Raw genomic sequence first — 16321 nt, forward strand, 5'->3', positions numbered from 1 at the left:
GGGTTTTGCTATGTTGGCCAGAGTGGTCTCCAACTCCTGGCTTCAAGTGATCTGCCTGCCTTGGTCTCCCAAAGTGCTGGGATTACAGACGTGAGCCACCACGCCTGGACTCTCTCATTTCTTTGAGACATTATTTAAATTTTTGTTGGATTTTCCAAATATCAGAAATTATTTTTCCACCTGTTAACTTCATTTATGCCTAGGTAAAACTATTCATAGTTGTAAGGGTTTTTGGTAACAAATAACCTGGTGGAAATACCCTCTGACTCTTGGAACTTGCTTCTCAAAGTATGGGCCAGAACCAGCAACATTAGAAGTACCTGGAACCTTGCTAGATGTGCAGAACCTTAGATGGCCCAGCACCACATACTTAATCAGAATTCACATTTTGAAAACGTTCTCCAGGTCATAAATATACATTTGTGAAGAGCTGGAAGATAGCAGTCTCCCCAGACAGCGCTGCTTATGTGCCTAGGTGTGGCCTATGTGTTCCTGGGTTTGGGCCTCTGCTTTGGAGGGCCCCAGAGGATATTTGACTCCCAAGCGCTAACTCCTCATGCTGCCAAATGCACAAGACACTGTGTCAATGCCAGCTTGGGTATTCAGAGTGAGAAAACTGCTGATTTGATATTTGGTGTTTAGTACACTCTCTGCCTGGATGTGAAGCCAACTAGGGTCAGTAGCTTGAGTATGAAATCCAGAAGAGGTGAACCAGTTTGAAGACTTTTTAATAGCTAGAATCCCAGTGGCTTTAGGCATCATTTTCTTTCCCTCCTTTCACCTCCCACAGAGACCGATGGACCAGAAGCCTCATATTTAGGGCCAGGGCCTAGTTTGTCCGGAGAATGCTGAGGACAGATAAATGGGTCCTTGGGCTTGTGACTCTCTTTTCCTATTTAATGTGCAGCCCCCAACTACCCTTAATCAGTACATCATTTCCTAAATATGTTAGTAGCATTAATTAGCACAACATTTCTTTTACAATATTTCAGGGCCTTACTTTTACTGCTTTTCTTCTTAACATTATTCAGTTCATACCTTTCATTTTATGTTAGCTTTAGTAATTCAACCCTCAGAAGGTAACCTTATTCCAAAGCTCCTGGGGGGATTCTTCATTGCCATGACTAACTATTGACTATGAGAGTGCACCCATTTTATCTTTGGAATTCTTTTTGTGTGCAGTTTTTCTTTAGGCTATTTGCTGACTATGAGAAGGATCCACCCCAACTTGACTACACACAGATGCTGCTTTACTTTGCTTGCCACCCAGACACCGTGGAAGGAGTCTACAGGGCCCTCAGTGTGGCTGTTGGGACTCATGTCTTCCAACAAGTCGAAGCTTCCACTCCAAATGCAGAAAAGGTAATTGCATTCCAGAAATAGACTAACTATAGAGTCTAGAGGGGATGCCTGAAGACCCTAAACTGGCAACAAGGACTCTGTTCTTTTCATCTCCATATTTTCCTAGGTGTGTAATATGATGCTTTACACATACTAGGTCTTCAACAAAGCCTTACTCAATTGGATTAAGACCTGGGGACCCGATTGCCATCGACCATGTCTGTAGTAAAATCAAAATTTGTTCAAAGTGTCTTGGTGGAGTCAAGCTTTACTCTGTAAAGGATGGCCTTTATTTGGCGTGAGTGCTGATCCTGATAAATCAAACAGAAATGGGTATCAACCCTATCCATTTGGGATTCTGTGTAGAAACGATAGATGAAACAAGTTCAGGTCTATATGCACGCCACATATATGTGGCTTGGTAGTGTTTCAGGCCAAAGCCCGGCCACTGGAAACCTGCATTTCATATCACCTGTGTCCAAGGACAAAGAAGCTTAATAATATCCGATTAAGATGCCACCTCACCTTCCCCTTGAGATCTCTAAGGCATTGGCATTCCCTGGCTTTTGGGATGGGATAGTCTCCAGCAGGGTGCTAGGTAATGTGCTTGCTAGGTGCCCATTTGTTCTTGACATGGCTTTTGGTTCTGTTCTTTGGGAGCCAGAGCAGTGGCTCCATCTGATGGGATGCTTGTTTCTATTTTTCCTTTGTAGAAACAGAGGGGAAAAGATTGCCACCCAGTCCAGACTCCTCAGATGTTCTAGACACAAACTTCTGTCTTTTTCACACATACTTGTGAAAATATGAAGTAGAAGTAGTCTGAAAGGAATGGGAGGTTCCTGTAACTGCATTCATGGGAGGGAAGAGAGAAACTCTTAAATGCCACCTTAAAGTTTGGCCCTGAGCATGTGGACAGAAAGATTTCCTTCCCATTCCACCAGAGCCAGAGTGAGGCCAGATACATATCTAGTGAGCTAACAACTCTTCAAACCAGTGTGCTGTAAATAGTGTCTCAACACACAGTGGCAGAAAGTTCAGCCAGGAGTATGTATTTCCATTCAAGAATGCTGCCTTCTTTGACAGTAGAACCTCAGTTTAAAAGTCTCCCAAATAAGGGGCTGGGTGTAGTGGCTCCCACCTGTAATCTCAGCACTTTGGGAGGCCAAGGCAGGTGGATCACCTGAGGTCAGGAGTTCGAGACCAACCTGACCAATATGGTGAAACCCCGTCTCTACTAAAAATACAACATTACTTGGGTGTGGTGGTGTGTGCCTGTAGTCCCAGCTACTCGAGAGACTGAGACTGGAGAATTATTTGAACCTGGGAGGCAGAGGTTGCAGTGAGCGAAGATTGTGCCACTGCTCTCCAGCCTGGGTGACAGAGCAAGGCTCCATCTCAAAAAAAATAAATAAATAAGTTTCCCAAATAAGTGAGGAGTTAGGTATGATGTGCATTCACGGGCACTGAATTTGCCACTTTCCCAGAGATGTTTCTGTATCTCCCTGTAGATGGGAGTTCCCTAACCTAACTCTGAATCCGTGATCTAAGCCCAGATCACAGCATGCTGTGAGATCTCATTAATGTCTGTCTTCCCTCACCTCAAATGATGTCAGACCCGCACCTATATGTTCCCATGGTGCACCCTGCTTCCCCTATGAGATACTCCTCACCTGGCAATGACTTCCTTGAGATCTGCTTCTCTCTAGACTCTAAGCATCCTGTGGACAGGGAGTTTGGTGGACAGGAGGCATCTGTTTTGTTCTGCATCCCTAAACTTGAGGCAAGGCCTGGTACAGAGCTCAGTAAACATTGCATTAATTCATTGATCAATTAATTAGTTCATTCACTTTGTAAACTATGCTTTTTACATGGCCCCGTGAGGAACACAAAAGAAGCCGAACTTGCTCTCCTGAAGGGACTCTAATTGGCCTCATTCATACAGAAAAGAATGAATGATGCCCCAAACAGGGAGGGAGCATGGAATAAAAGACAGATTAACATGAGGCCTTGCCAGCCAGAAGAGGTGTGGATGTCCTCTCCTTTCCTGCCCCTCTTCTTTACTCTTGTTACGCTCTCCACCCTTCATCTCATCTCAAAGGATCTGAGGCCTCCCCATTATCCAAGGCCTACGGCAGTACCACATGTTTCACCCTGACAACACTGAGCACTCTCGCAGCGAGACCCAGGTTATAACCAGAACTTCCCTGGCAGGGCGGAGCACCCTCACACACACACATTCACTGCTTCCACAAACATTTATTGAGCACCTGCCTGTGCTGGGGACCACTCTTGATTCGGGGGTATGGCAGTGAACAAAAATTATTCCAGGCAGGAGGAAGACAGGCAATAAACAAATAAGCAAAATAGAGACTACATCGAACGGTGATAAATTCTATGGAAAAAAAAAAAGAATGTGGGGGAAAATACAGGCATTGGAATAGGGGTGGCAATGTTCATTAGGGTGGCCAGAGAAGGCCTCTCTGTGAAGAGACATATAAACAGAGGCATGGAGAAGGTGAGGGAGAGAGCCTTGCAGGTCTCTGGGGCACGAGCACTTGAAGTGAGGACAACAGTGAGTGCAAAAGCCCCTCAGTGCGGTCATGACTGGTGTGTTCCAAGAACTAGGGCTAGCCAGCAGAACTAGAGAGGACCAGGCTGGAGGGGAGTAATAAGGAAGGGAAGTGAGAGGGAGAGGACCCTGAGGGCCACTGCAGGGACGTTAGTTTTAACTCTGTGCAGGATGAGAAGTCATTGGAAGAGTGCAGTCACCTGGCTTCACTAAGTCAGTATCTCTCTGTGTTGAGGAGAGACTATAGCGGGCAAAGGAGGGAAATAAAGAGACCTAGGCTTTCAGGCAGGGGACCACTTATCTATTTATTTCTACCGCTAAATGGTTCCTGCCTTGAGTTTGGGACACCTTGTTACCCATCTTCATGTCCTCTGAAGTAGCTGCCACATAGCCAGTGCTTGATTAGTATTTGTGAACATGGCCAGGAAAGAAGGGAAGAAGGAAGAGAGGGACAGTGAAATGAATGGAGTTTAGTCTAGTCTCCATGGTAGAGAGGAGGAAAGCAGACATTCCAGGCAGGCAGAGGCAACAGCAGACTCCAGGAGGCCGCGATGAGCATGAAAGGCCAGGAAAAAGGAAGCCTGTGCTAGAGCTGTTGCCATAGCAACAGACAGCTGTCTCTGAGGCTGGCAGCCAGGCTAGCTAGCACAGGAAGGCGCTTAATGCCTTCCATCCCTGAGTGCTGCATTCACCGTATGCTAGTGTTCCCACCCAGGAAGCAGCTCCCCTTGAGTGCTGTTCTCAAGAGCTCCTTTTAAATCCAAAGACGCCGTGGAGGAACTGAACCAAGAACACTGCACTGCAGAGATTAAGCTAGTGGGTGGGAGGTGGAGCCAGGATGGAGCACAGGGCTCTCTCTCACACACAGGCCTGTTCCTGACTTGGAGTGAACCCTAGGGGCATTTGGAACACAGGAGCCACCCACCTCCCTCATTCTCACTCACTCCTCATCCTGCTGTCTCCAGCTGTGGCACTGCATTTCTGTGCCATTTCCACTGTGTTCCAGTTTCCTGGGCAACCCTGACCCAGGAAGCCATAATGCTCAGAAATAACACCTCCAGCAGATTCATATTCACTCCCAAGCCATTCAATCAGATCTCTGCTTTTGCTTTCCACACAAACAACTGGAAATCTCCCCAGCGTTTCAGTTTTCTTTACTCTATTTCTGCTATTCATGCTGATTTTATTCAATGCAGCTCAGGCCTTCTGTTTAAAGCCACAGCTTCTTGGGTAATTTAAAAGAAATTTAAGAGCAAGGCATTCATCAGTCATGCACTAGTCTAGGTGGATCTTTAAATAAATGACATTTGGGAAAATGGTTCCTTCTGCCACCTGTGTGGCATGGGGTTAGTAAATTGTGAGCTTGAATCTCTCACATTGCAAAAGTCTTGTAAAAACATCTTAGTAAGGAATGTTTGAGGCCCTGGGGTAGAAAACACATACATTTCTATGCCCTTCTGCTCTTTGAGGCTTTGCCCACATTAGTCCAAGAACAGACTTCTGTGCTGCCATCCGAGATGTGGGACTGAGCTGATTGAATGATGGAAATGCATGGTCAGGAAGACACACAGGTAGCACTCTGGGGACATATTTGTTGGGAGTCCTGAGGGTTAGCCAAGTGTGACATAGTGCTTGACAGCACCACAATCTGTTCCCCTGCTTAGATAATAATGTGACTTCTGTAGATCTTTGATACCACTGATAATTGCTCATTCAAAAGTACTGGCTTTTCTCCAAATTGGCCTCTCTGGTTTTGTTCCTGCACCCACATTCAACATCACCAGCTTTCAGAGACTCTATTGGAGATAACCACCGCCTCTTGCACACATTTCCCTCCCTGCAGGACCATGCCAACGTCTTCAGTTTGATCTCAGTCTCTCTCCCTTCCTTCCCCTCCCACTGAGCCACTAAGCCTGTTCTGTACCAACCCCCTAGAGAGCAAAAATAGCAAACATGTGAAAAGCATCCTCTGACACTAATAAGTTAAGGATTACTCACTCTGACATTTCAGAGGTTTACATTGCTACCTCTTAAATTTTTTTAAAAATCATTTATTCCATTAGGCTTACATCAGGACTTTGGAATGATTTATTCCATTATGCTTACATCAGGCCTTTGGAAAGTAAGCTTCTCCCTAATTATGGAAAGAGTTACAGAGAGGCCAGGTTCCTTCTTTGCTTAAGTTTGATATCATCTGCTCGTCTAAGCAGCTAGTCGTTTGCTTGCCCACAGCTATGTTGGGTATGTTCTATCTTGGGTACACAGAACCTATGCTACACTCTGAATATAAATTTATTCATCCTGGACTCACTCAGAAAGATGTTTTACATCACAACTATGTTCATTTCACTATACTGTTTCGTTGCCCTGGAAAATTATTGATGGGTAGCCAATGCAATAATCCCCAAGATTCCTGGGTAGAAATGCTAAAGCTGATTTCACTTTTCTGCCATGTAGCATTTCCAATTGTTTAACATGGACAAAAGCCTGGAGGAAAATTATATAAATATGTATGATTTTTATTCCAAAATTTTGATTCCGAAATTTTCCCTCTCTGTCTTTTTTTCTCTTTTTTTTTTTTCAAGCTTTTTTCAAGCTTAAATTTAAGCTTTTTTCAAGCTTAAATTCCGAACTTAACAATGGATATAGAGACCCAACTAAGGCAAAGTGACCACACAGAGCTATAGCAAATCTGCCTTCATTACACTGCCCACTGTCCCTCCAAATTTTTTATAGGGACATGTGACTACCAGAGGCTTAATTTTATGCTGCATCATAATTCTTCCATACATGACATTTACATGACTATTTAGAAAGAGCTTACACAATCTATATATAGACTTAATAATTCTACTGAATTAAATATTTACAGCATTGGCACCCTCCTAAATTCGCATTTTTTTCTTCTTTGGAATAAAGGAGATCAGATCTCAGATATTCTGTGATATCTGGCTAGCCAAAATGCCAAAATGCTGCTTTTTCTCTTGGCAAATTATCAAATATTGAAGCATACATACATACACACATGTATACACACACATATACACACAAATTTACTATAGAGAATGTAAGAAGCACAAAGCAAAGGAAATTGTCTATTCTGCTATCCAGAAGTCACCACTGTTAACTCTTTAATGTGTTTGCTTTCCATTTTCATCAATAGTATAGATATATAAGCAAAGTATCCTACTGCATGTATTACTTTGTTTTCTGCTTTCTTTTTGCACTTATCCTATCCTGAGTGTTTTCTTGTGTTATTAAGAATTCTGCTAAACCATCATTTTTCATGGCAGTGTAATATTCTGTTGCAGAAATAGAGTTCATATTACCATTCCCCCATTTTTAGGAATCTTAGGTTTTCTATGTTTGCTGTAACACTGAATGAACAGCCATATACAAAAGTATTTGTGCAAATGAATATTTCTTCAGGATCAATTCCTAGTCCTGTAACTACTGGGTCAATGGTAGGATACATAAGAAGAATATATACATTCAGGCTTTTGATACATAAGAAATCGAAACAATTTTCTCCTCACCATACTCATGAGTGCCTGAGTTCATAGCTTTTGGCCAGATTTCAAAGAGCAGCAGTAAAAATCTCAACCTGATTTTGTATACTGGATTTGTTTTCTATTTTTGCCTTCCGAGTGTTTAGTTGGGATATCCTCCAGTGTCCAAAGAAATGTTTCTGAAGCTCTTAGAATCTGTCAAGCTAGAGCAATTGACTTGCCTTAGCCTCTCAATTGCAATCAATTTCAAAAGCAAATCTCATTTAACATCTATATACATGTGTATATCTGTATCTATTACAGGTGTAGAAGTACCTGGCAGTGTAGTCAGCCCAAGAATGTATGAAGATGTGTAGGACACACCCCACACTATACAAGCTTCTATACACTACAAGTAAAACTGGTCTTGAATTTTGACATTGTGATTTTCAAGACAGCTAGCATATTGTCTTCTAGACTGGCTAGCTAGTTTGTGGTAGGCTCTGTCATTCATGAAAAGTGTGTGATTATGAAATTGGTAAATTCTAAAAGTCTCTATTAGTGGAAAAAACTTCAGGTTGACTTCATGTTCTCTTCATTTAACTTTGCAGACCTCCTCAACTGATGCAAGTCCAGCTGAAGAATTTCCTGAACCTGAGGAAAATGCTGCAAAAGAAGAAAGGAAGTTAAAAGACAACAGGGAGGAAAGGGAACAGAAGGATGAAGAAATCCCTGAAAATGCAAACAATGAAAAGATATCCATGGAAACATTACTCAAAGTGTTCAAAGGGGGAAGTGAAGCACAGGACTCTAACAGATTTGCCAGCCACCTAAAGATAGAGAACATTTATGCAGAGGTTGGTTAGATTATTTTGTAAAAAGTTGGCCTCAATTCTGAGCATATTTTTATGGAACTGCTCTCAAAATATATCATTGTATAGAAATTATACAGAATCTCTTTAGTAAATACAAGTATTTTTTAACAGCTGCTGGATTGTAAGGTTGATTGACTTCATTTTCTTCTTCTTTAAAGGGCTTCATAAAAACATTTCAAGACCTAGGTGCCAAGAACCTGGAGCCAATTGAAGTTGCTGTTCTCTTGAAGCATCCTTTTATTCAAGACCTGATTTCAAATTATTCAGACTATAAGTTTCCTGTGAGTATTACCCCAAAGTGCTCTAATGTGGTTGGGCTCCAGTTCAGGACATGCTACGATGTTTCTAAATGTGAGCTGGCATGGAAGAGAAAGAAACTGGACTCTGCTAGGCCAGGCCAGGCCAGAATCTGGAGAAGCTAAGCTGGTAATCATACCAGGCCAGAAAAGTCAGCCTGAAATATCCACAGGGCAGCAAGCTTAGACACAGTTGATAGGTGGTAGTTAAAGCTGGGTGGGTGACAGTGTTAGGATTGTCACTGTAGCTGTGTAGTGACCCTAGCCTGTGATTGAAGAGTTTGGAGAATAAGATTCCTCCTGCCAAAAAGAGCTAACCAAGACCATGATCTCCAGCCAAGTGCTGACATATTCATTGTACTCTAATCACTCATGGTACACATCATCTCTGTCGTGGAAATGATAGTGTGTGCAAAAGGTTGGGCACCACTTCCATCAGGAAAACAGTGTGCAAGATGGAGAAACTAAGGACAAACCCCAGAGAAACTGGACAAACCCAGCAGAAGAAAGGAAGAACTGCAACTCAGAAATCACATAACCACCAAGCAGGTCTGGACCACACGTGCTAAATGTGCATCCACTAAGGCGAGTCCCGGGCCTTTAACAGCAGGGGCTAAGGAGGGCAGAGACTGACACCAACTCCCTTTCATACCGTGGGACTACATTCCTCTCAGATACCAGTTTAACATGAAGTCTCCCTGTTTGGCTCCTGTGAGTTCTATATTGAACTACAAAGGGTTTGCTGAGTTGAAAATAAAAGCACTTTCACTTTTGTAAAGTATAGATTGTGTATCTTGACTTCTCAATGATAACAAGTTACATTTTGCTGTTTTCTTCCTATACCCACAAATGAAACTCTTCAGACTTAAATATCTTTCTGTGTGCCTAAATGTTTTTGTTCTAAATTGCTGATTCTTTAAAATATTAAATTATTAATATTAAAATTAATTTTATTGCCTGCATTAGTATAACTGAAGTTGATTTCTAACAAGCTAGCAGCTGTTTAGACACAAAGCCTATGCAGTAATGAAATATGATTATAGCATTTAAGAACACAGGCTCTGGACTCAGGTCATGGGACTGAATCTCAGGTCCACCCCTCAGTAGCTCCCTGACCTTAACTTTCTCTTAATCCTGGCTTTCTCATCTGTTAAATGGGGATGAGACATTCATATTGAAAGGGTGATGGTGAGGATTAAGTGAGGTCGTGCATGTAAAGCACTTGGCATGGTATCTGACACAGGGGAAGGGCTACAGAAATGATGGCTGTTAGGGGTACTATTCAATATTGATCACCTACTACTGAGACCCATGTCATAAGCTTCCATTGGAGAGAGAAAATTGAGTACATAATTTGGTCACTGCTCTAAAAAAAATTAACTCCTTTTTGCAAGATAATTTTTACATGCGGGAATCGCAAGAAAATGATGTAAGTTAAACCAACCAAGTGCAAAATTATAGGAATTCAATACATGATATTTTTGTGCTGGAAGCATGGAGGGAGTCTACCCAAGAAGGAATAAACTGGGTCTTGAACGATGGCCAGGGTTTGGGAAGGTAGAGAGAGGGAAAGGGAAGTCTACATGGATTTTGCTGCTGGGGTAGGGAGGCAGCAGGGTCCTGGGTGAAGGCAAGGTCTGGGGAAGGCATGGAAGAAGGACTGCAGGAGCCTCACCCCATGAAGAGCCTGGGAAAGGTATAAAATGATCCCATTAAATTGGTAAGATCAGGCCAGATTGCGAAGAACCCAGATATCACACAGGAAAATGTGGATTCCATTTGAAAAGCAAGAGAGAATGAACAGGCTGCTGAGCAGGGCGTGATATGATATTTCTTCATCCCCAAGCATTCCTTGGGGATACTGTGCCATAATATCATCCTGCACAACGTGGGTTCCATAGGCCCATCTCTCTAGACTGCATTTTAGCTTACATGCCCTGCTCCACTTATCAGGCAACAGCTCTCTTACGTTGAACCAGCAAAATAATTTGCAAAATTCTTTGGGATTATGTAAAATAGGACTTATTTTATATTGCTCATTACAAGTAGGAGCGTAAAAATGATGCCACAATTATTTCCTCTCATACTGGGAGGAAGACTCCCACAAAGTCAGGATGGTTTGAAAATATCTTCACTCTGAGCAGAGTGATTAAATACAATAAACTTGCAGAGAAGATTCTATTTGACATTTTGCTTCAGAAAAGAAAATAGCCAACGGATGGCTGCCTTCAAGAGTTAGCCTTTCCGAATAGGTGCTCTGACTTCCCAGGAAAGCTGTCATCCATAGGACTCCCTGCCCTGCTTTTTTTTTTTTTTTTTTTTTTTTTTTTTCTGAGACAGTTTTGTTCTTGTTGCCCAGGCTGGAGTGCAGTGGCATGATCTGGGCTCACTGCAACCTCCACCTCCCAGGTTCACGCAATTCTCCTGCCTCAGCCTCCTGAGTAGCTGGAATGACAGGTGCCTGCCACCACAACCAGCTAATTTTTTGTATTTTTATACAGATGGGGCTTCACTATGTTGGCCAGGCTGGTCTCGAACTCCTGACCTCAGGTGATCCACCTGCCTCGGCCTCCCAAAGTTCTGGAGGACTCCTTTTAAGTTACACATTCCCCTCATTTCTGAAGGAGTGTCAGCAACTAGCAACGTTAAACTGAAGTACTATTGGCATTTGGAGCAGCACAGTTCCTCTTTGAGGATAACTGTCCCAAGTGTGGCAGAATACCTAACAGTTCAGGCCCTACCCCCTGTATTCCAGGAGCATTCCGACATACTGACCTCCGAACCTACCTCTGCCTGCACATTTGCAAACCTTCCTTGGTGCACAGTAGCCCTCTGGCTGAAAGCCGCCCAGTGGCAGGGTGTCTGTCTTCTGTTAACCAGTTTCACAATACCAGTAGCACTTGGCATTCTCATAGCAGAGAGTGAGTTAGTGAGTTAGTTCATTGCCAGAATGTTTCTCTAAGATATACCCGAGTCATCTGCTTTAACTCTTCCTCCTCACATCCTCCACACCTCGTCCTGGTCACTCCACCAAGGAATCTAATTAGAGGCCAGTAAACTACCACCAGTGAGAGTCATTCGTATGATGGTCCATCAAGAAGAGCTGTGCCTGTGTCCTGAAAACTCTAAATTCTGATATTTACAGTGAAAAAGGGTCCCTTTCCAGTAAGGTGTTCTATTCTCATTTTTGGTAACAACAACAACAACAACAAAAGGAATGAAGGGATGGAGAGAAAAGAATCTTTGAAGAACCACTGCACTTGTCCTGTCATTTTTTGCTTCAGATATCCATGTACAAGTAAATAGATCACATTTTTATAATACACTTCAACCACAGTGATGTCATTTGAAGATCTTTCAAGATAAGAAGAGCAAAAGCTAGAGTGTGGTTTTTCAGGTTAAAATGTTGTTTGCTATTATAAACAGTGGCAAGTGAAGGTTGTTGCCTAACAGCTTTATGTTTACAAGGTTCTTGTTTGGAAGTGACAACATTTTAAGATACATATTTGAAAACACTAAGTATGCATAATTGTAATAATGTATTAAGGTGGACTGGTTTTGTGGTTATGAGAGTGGGCTCTGGAGCTTCACTGACTGGGTTCATACCTATGAAGTGTGTGGCCTTAGGCAAGTGACCTCAAAGTGCCTTGGTGTCTGCATCTGTAAAACAGGGCCAATTATCATAGTCACCTCATGGTGGGGGGGTTGTACAGATTAAATGAGATAATACATATAAAGTACTTAGCTCAGTTCCTGGAAGATAGAAAGCACTCGATAAATGTGAGATACTACTACTACTACTACTACTACTACTACTACTACTACTACTACTATTAGGTTGGTGCAAAAGTAGTTGTAGTTTTTGCCATTACTTTCAATGGCAAAGAACCACAATTACTTTTGCACCAACCTACTTCTACTACTGCTGGTCTGTAGTAGTTACGTGCACAGTAAATAATTCTGAATCATGTGCAATTATATGTGGATGGACTAGTGAGCTGGCATCAAATCTCTTGAATGCACATGTCTTATCTTTGGAAAAAAAGAAGGACTTTCACTGGTGCAGGACCATGATGATAAAGGGTCCAAACACATCCCAGGAAGCCTCTGGTCCATACCTATGTGGAAGTTCCAGATTTTGTGTTGGACATTATAGGCATTCAGCTAAAGTCACTTATTTAATTTCCACTTTCATAGGCCTTGTATAAAAAAGTTATTTTCAAATAATTCTCCTAAAGTATTAAAAAAATGATTTGTATAAATATAACAAGATCAGTGAGGATATTGGAACTGCGTTGTTGGTGAACAAAGTCAATTTCCTGTGACAAATATATATTTATAAATGTAAATGAATAAACAATTTTCTCTAAAAACTTGATAACTTTAGTCTCTTGTGATGAACACAGGCTCAATTATTATACATCTTTTATAACAAATCTGTAAATCAAGCATATTACCTTATCATTGAGGTTTATATTCAATGGGAGATAGCAAGAAATCTTTTAATGTTAAAATCAGAATATCACCAGAAAATATCTTATGAACAAATGAATCAGGACCCAATTACATTAGGATAACATACCTATAATTATAAGTGTGAACTGAAGGAGACTTTCATCCCTCTTTGTTTTCAAGGCACCTGACTTTAAAATACTCTCTAAGCTTCTCCTTTATCTTTATAACAAAATATGATCTCTGCTTCAGTGCTTTGTGTTTTCAAAGCACCAGTGTCAAACATTTTCTGACTTTCACAGGCTCTTCTCCATTCACTGCTACTGAAAATTATGGTCCCTGATTTCAGCTATAAATTTAGCTAAAACTGGTTTAAATATATCTGGAGCTTATCATTTTCCCCATGCTATGGAGTGTCAGATAATCACAAGTTAGCTTATTCCTTAATCCTCAAATTAACTTCTGATAATATTAAAATGACATTGGTTATTATAAACATACTATATAAAGAAGACATGTTATTAAGAATTGTAGTGGGCTGGGCACAGCGGTTCCCATCTGTAATTCCATCACCTTGGGAGGCTGAGGTGGGATGATTTCTTGAGGCCAGGTGTTTGAGACAAACCTGGTCAACAGAGCAAGACTCCTCTCTACAAAAAACTTTAAAATTAGCTGGACATGATGACATGTGCCTGTAGTCCCAGCTACTTAGAAAACTGAGGTGGGAGGATTTCTTGAGCCTTGGAGATTGAGGCTGCAGTGAGCTATGGTCTTGCCACAGCACTCCAGCCTGGGTGACAGAGCGAAACTCCATTTCTAAAAAAATAAATATTAAATGAAAGCAGTGTAGTGGGTAAGACTAGAAAAGTCAATGGGGAGCAGATTTTCTTTTCCACTTGATTCACTTAGCATTGACCTGTGGCTTTAGGAGATAAGGAACAAGATCTCTAAAGAAAATGTTTCATTATGATTCCTCGCAGTGACTGATAGAAGCAATGCATAGAAGCAAGGGTCAACACAAATGGTGAACAAACTCATGTCTTCTCAGCTAAAATGATCACAGTCAAATTGAAGCCTTTGAAACTCAGCTCTGAGGAAAAGGAACTTATATTGTTAAAACACTTCTCTAAATTTGTGAAATAAAAAAAAAAAAAAACCTAAAGCTACCTAAATGCAATTCTGTATTTTTCATGTGTTGGTACTCCTTCTACATTGTGATAATAGTTTAAATATATTTTGAAAAATATCTGTGATTTAAGATGTAAGATAGCTGTATAGCAAATGAAAAACAGATCATTCTTTCCCTGATGTTTTTTAAATCAAAGAATGAGACAGTTTCAGGAAAGTAATCTTTTGTTTTAAAATTCTACAAATCTATAGACATGATTAATTTATCATTGGCATTTTCTTTCATAGAAGGTGAATACTGGTTTTTGTATTCATTCATAAGGAAATAATCTTTTAACTTGCAGATTCATTATATGCCAGGTTCTGTGTAACTGCTTTTACAAATGTTAGTTAACCTAATATGACAACTGCATTATTAGGCATGGAAACTGAGGTTCCAAGATCTTAGATAGCTTTCCAAAGGTACAAGTAGTAAGTCTCAGGGTGGGATTAAAACTAAATGGAGAAGTTTACTCAGTGGAAAAAAAAAATAAAAGCTGTTTAATGATTGCCATGTACTATGTGATCATTTATTAGTATTTGTGTAGCATAGTATTGATCATCCCTTATTAGTATTTGTAACTTATCTTTGAATCATTTGTCTTAGGATATTAAAATAATTCTCCAAAGGAGTGAACATGTACAAGGAAGTGATGGAGAGAGATCACCTTTAAGACATACAGAGGAAAAGAAATGAGGACAAAAGAGTGTGGTTTTTGTAATTCAGCAATAAATCTTGCAAAAATTAAATGTGACCATGGTGTTTGTCAAATATGTTATGATTTTAAGTATAGAAATGAACCCTACCAGTTTATTATCAGCATTGAAAAGAGAACCTTCCTTATCTTGGAGAATATTTCATAATAAAGAGAGAAAAAAAAAACCAAAGTAAAAATCCAAAATAAGCAGCATGCATTTTGAAGTGATTCTGAAAATGGAAGGCCCCAAAACAATATGTTCAAAAATAAAGAAGTCATGAAAACTCCCTATGAGAGCTATCTACATTAGGCAGATATAGTGAAAATTTCCCCAAAACTCCACATCAGCACAGTGCTTCTAGGTACATCTTATAGTTCTTGCTCCATATGCAGTAAAATTTCCAGGTTTATTTCAGTAGCCAAGAAGAAGGCTGCATAATTGAACTGCTAGTAAAGCTTTGTTTCCATCATCTATTCATAATTATTTCTTAATAGAATATATTTCCTTCATGTAAAGGTAAACTGAGGCTGGAGCCAAACCAGGAATGAAGACACAATGCAAATGGCAGTGAGAATAGCCTTTTATTAGGGCTTGTGGGCAAGGTTCCTTGGTCCAAAGGCATGGGCCGAGGAAGTCGCGCTGAGGGAAGAGGGTAGGGGCTTTTTATAGCCCGAGAGGTAGGGAAGCTGGTTGTGCAAACAGGGCCTGGGGGGTCTTGAAACTACTAGGGCAGGAGTTGAGTAAGGGTCATGAGGAAGGGGTCTTTCGAAACTGTCAACCGAAACTGCTGTTTACGAACTTGTGGAATGCAGGTGAGCTGCAGGTCATGGGGGAATGTGGTTGCCCAGCCGGAACTCTGACGCATGTTAAGTCTGCTGGTATGTACAAGGGTGAAGGGAGTCTTTAACAAAAGGCCTGCTATGCTGGGTAACACCACCATGTTGGGTCTAGATTCCTGCCTAACATTCCAACCTCTTTCTAATAAGAAAATGGGGCAACGTGTTCATCTGGCTGCTTCCTGTTGGTATGGGTTGTCGTGGGGTTCTTCGGAGGTCGGAACTCGGGTATAGGGGTGGAGCAGCATCTGATTGAAAGTGACTTGGGAGACTTCTTTCATGCAGTCCTGGATTAAGCGGAGGACACAGGGAGCTATGAGTAGCAAGAAGCCAATGATTAGTAAGGGGCTTAGAAAGGGTAGGACTTAACCAGCCACAGATGACTGCCACCTCCTAAGTGAGGGCCTTGATCCGAGGTTTTTCTTGTGGAGTCTTTCCTGAATCTTTTCTAGAGTGAGGAGACTGGTTTCTACTAGTCCTGACTCATTGATGTAGTGTTCGGATGGGAAGGGGAAAGGAGGGGTTAGGTTAGAGGAGTTAAAAGGGCTGGGTAAGGGTACCGCAACCAGTGGGGGCTTATTCAAGGCTGCACACAAGA

The 16321-nt window shown here is 41.4% G+C and overlaps 1 protein-coding gene across 3 annotated transcripts in view; it reads left to right on the forward strand.

Annotated features, from left to right (window-relative positions):
- SPEF2 (sperm flagellar 2) overlaps positions 1-14943 on the forward strand; it is a 189541-nt gene extending 174598 nt beyond the window's left edge. For 2 of the 3 annotated variants that reach the window (XM_050795773.1, XM_050795774.1), the window contains exons 34-36: positions 1183-1362; positions 8010-8255; positions 8432-9537. In XM_050795773.1, the coding sequence (XP_050651730.1) occupies positions 1183-1362; positions 8010-8255; positions 8432-8695 (690 nt within the window). In that variant the 3' untranslated portion in view covers positions 8696-9537. Of the gene's footprint in view, positions 1-1182; positions 1363-8009; positions 8256-8431; positions 9538-14795 lie in introns of those variants that run through there. The other variant, XM_050795775.1, reaches the window with a different exon arrangement.
- Positions 14944-16321: the final 1378 nt, after the last annotated feature.

The sequence above is a fragment of the Macaca thibetana genome, chromosome 6 (genome assembly GCF_024542745.1).
Source record: "Macaca thibetana thibetana isolate TM-01 chromosome 6, ASM2454274v1, whole genome shotgun sequence".
Lineage (NCBI taxonomy): Eukaryota > Metazoa > Chordata > Mammalia > Primates > Cercopithecidae > Macaca > Macaca thibetana.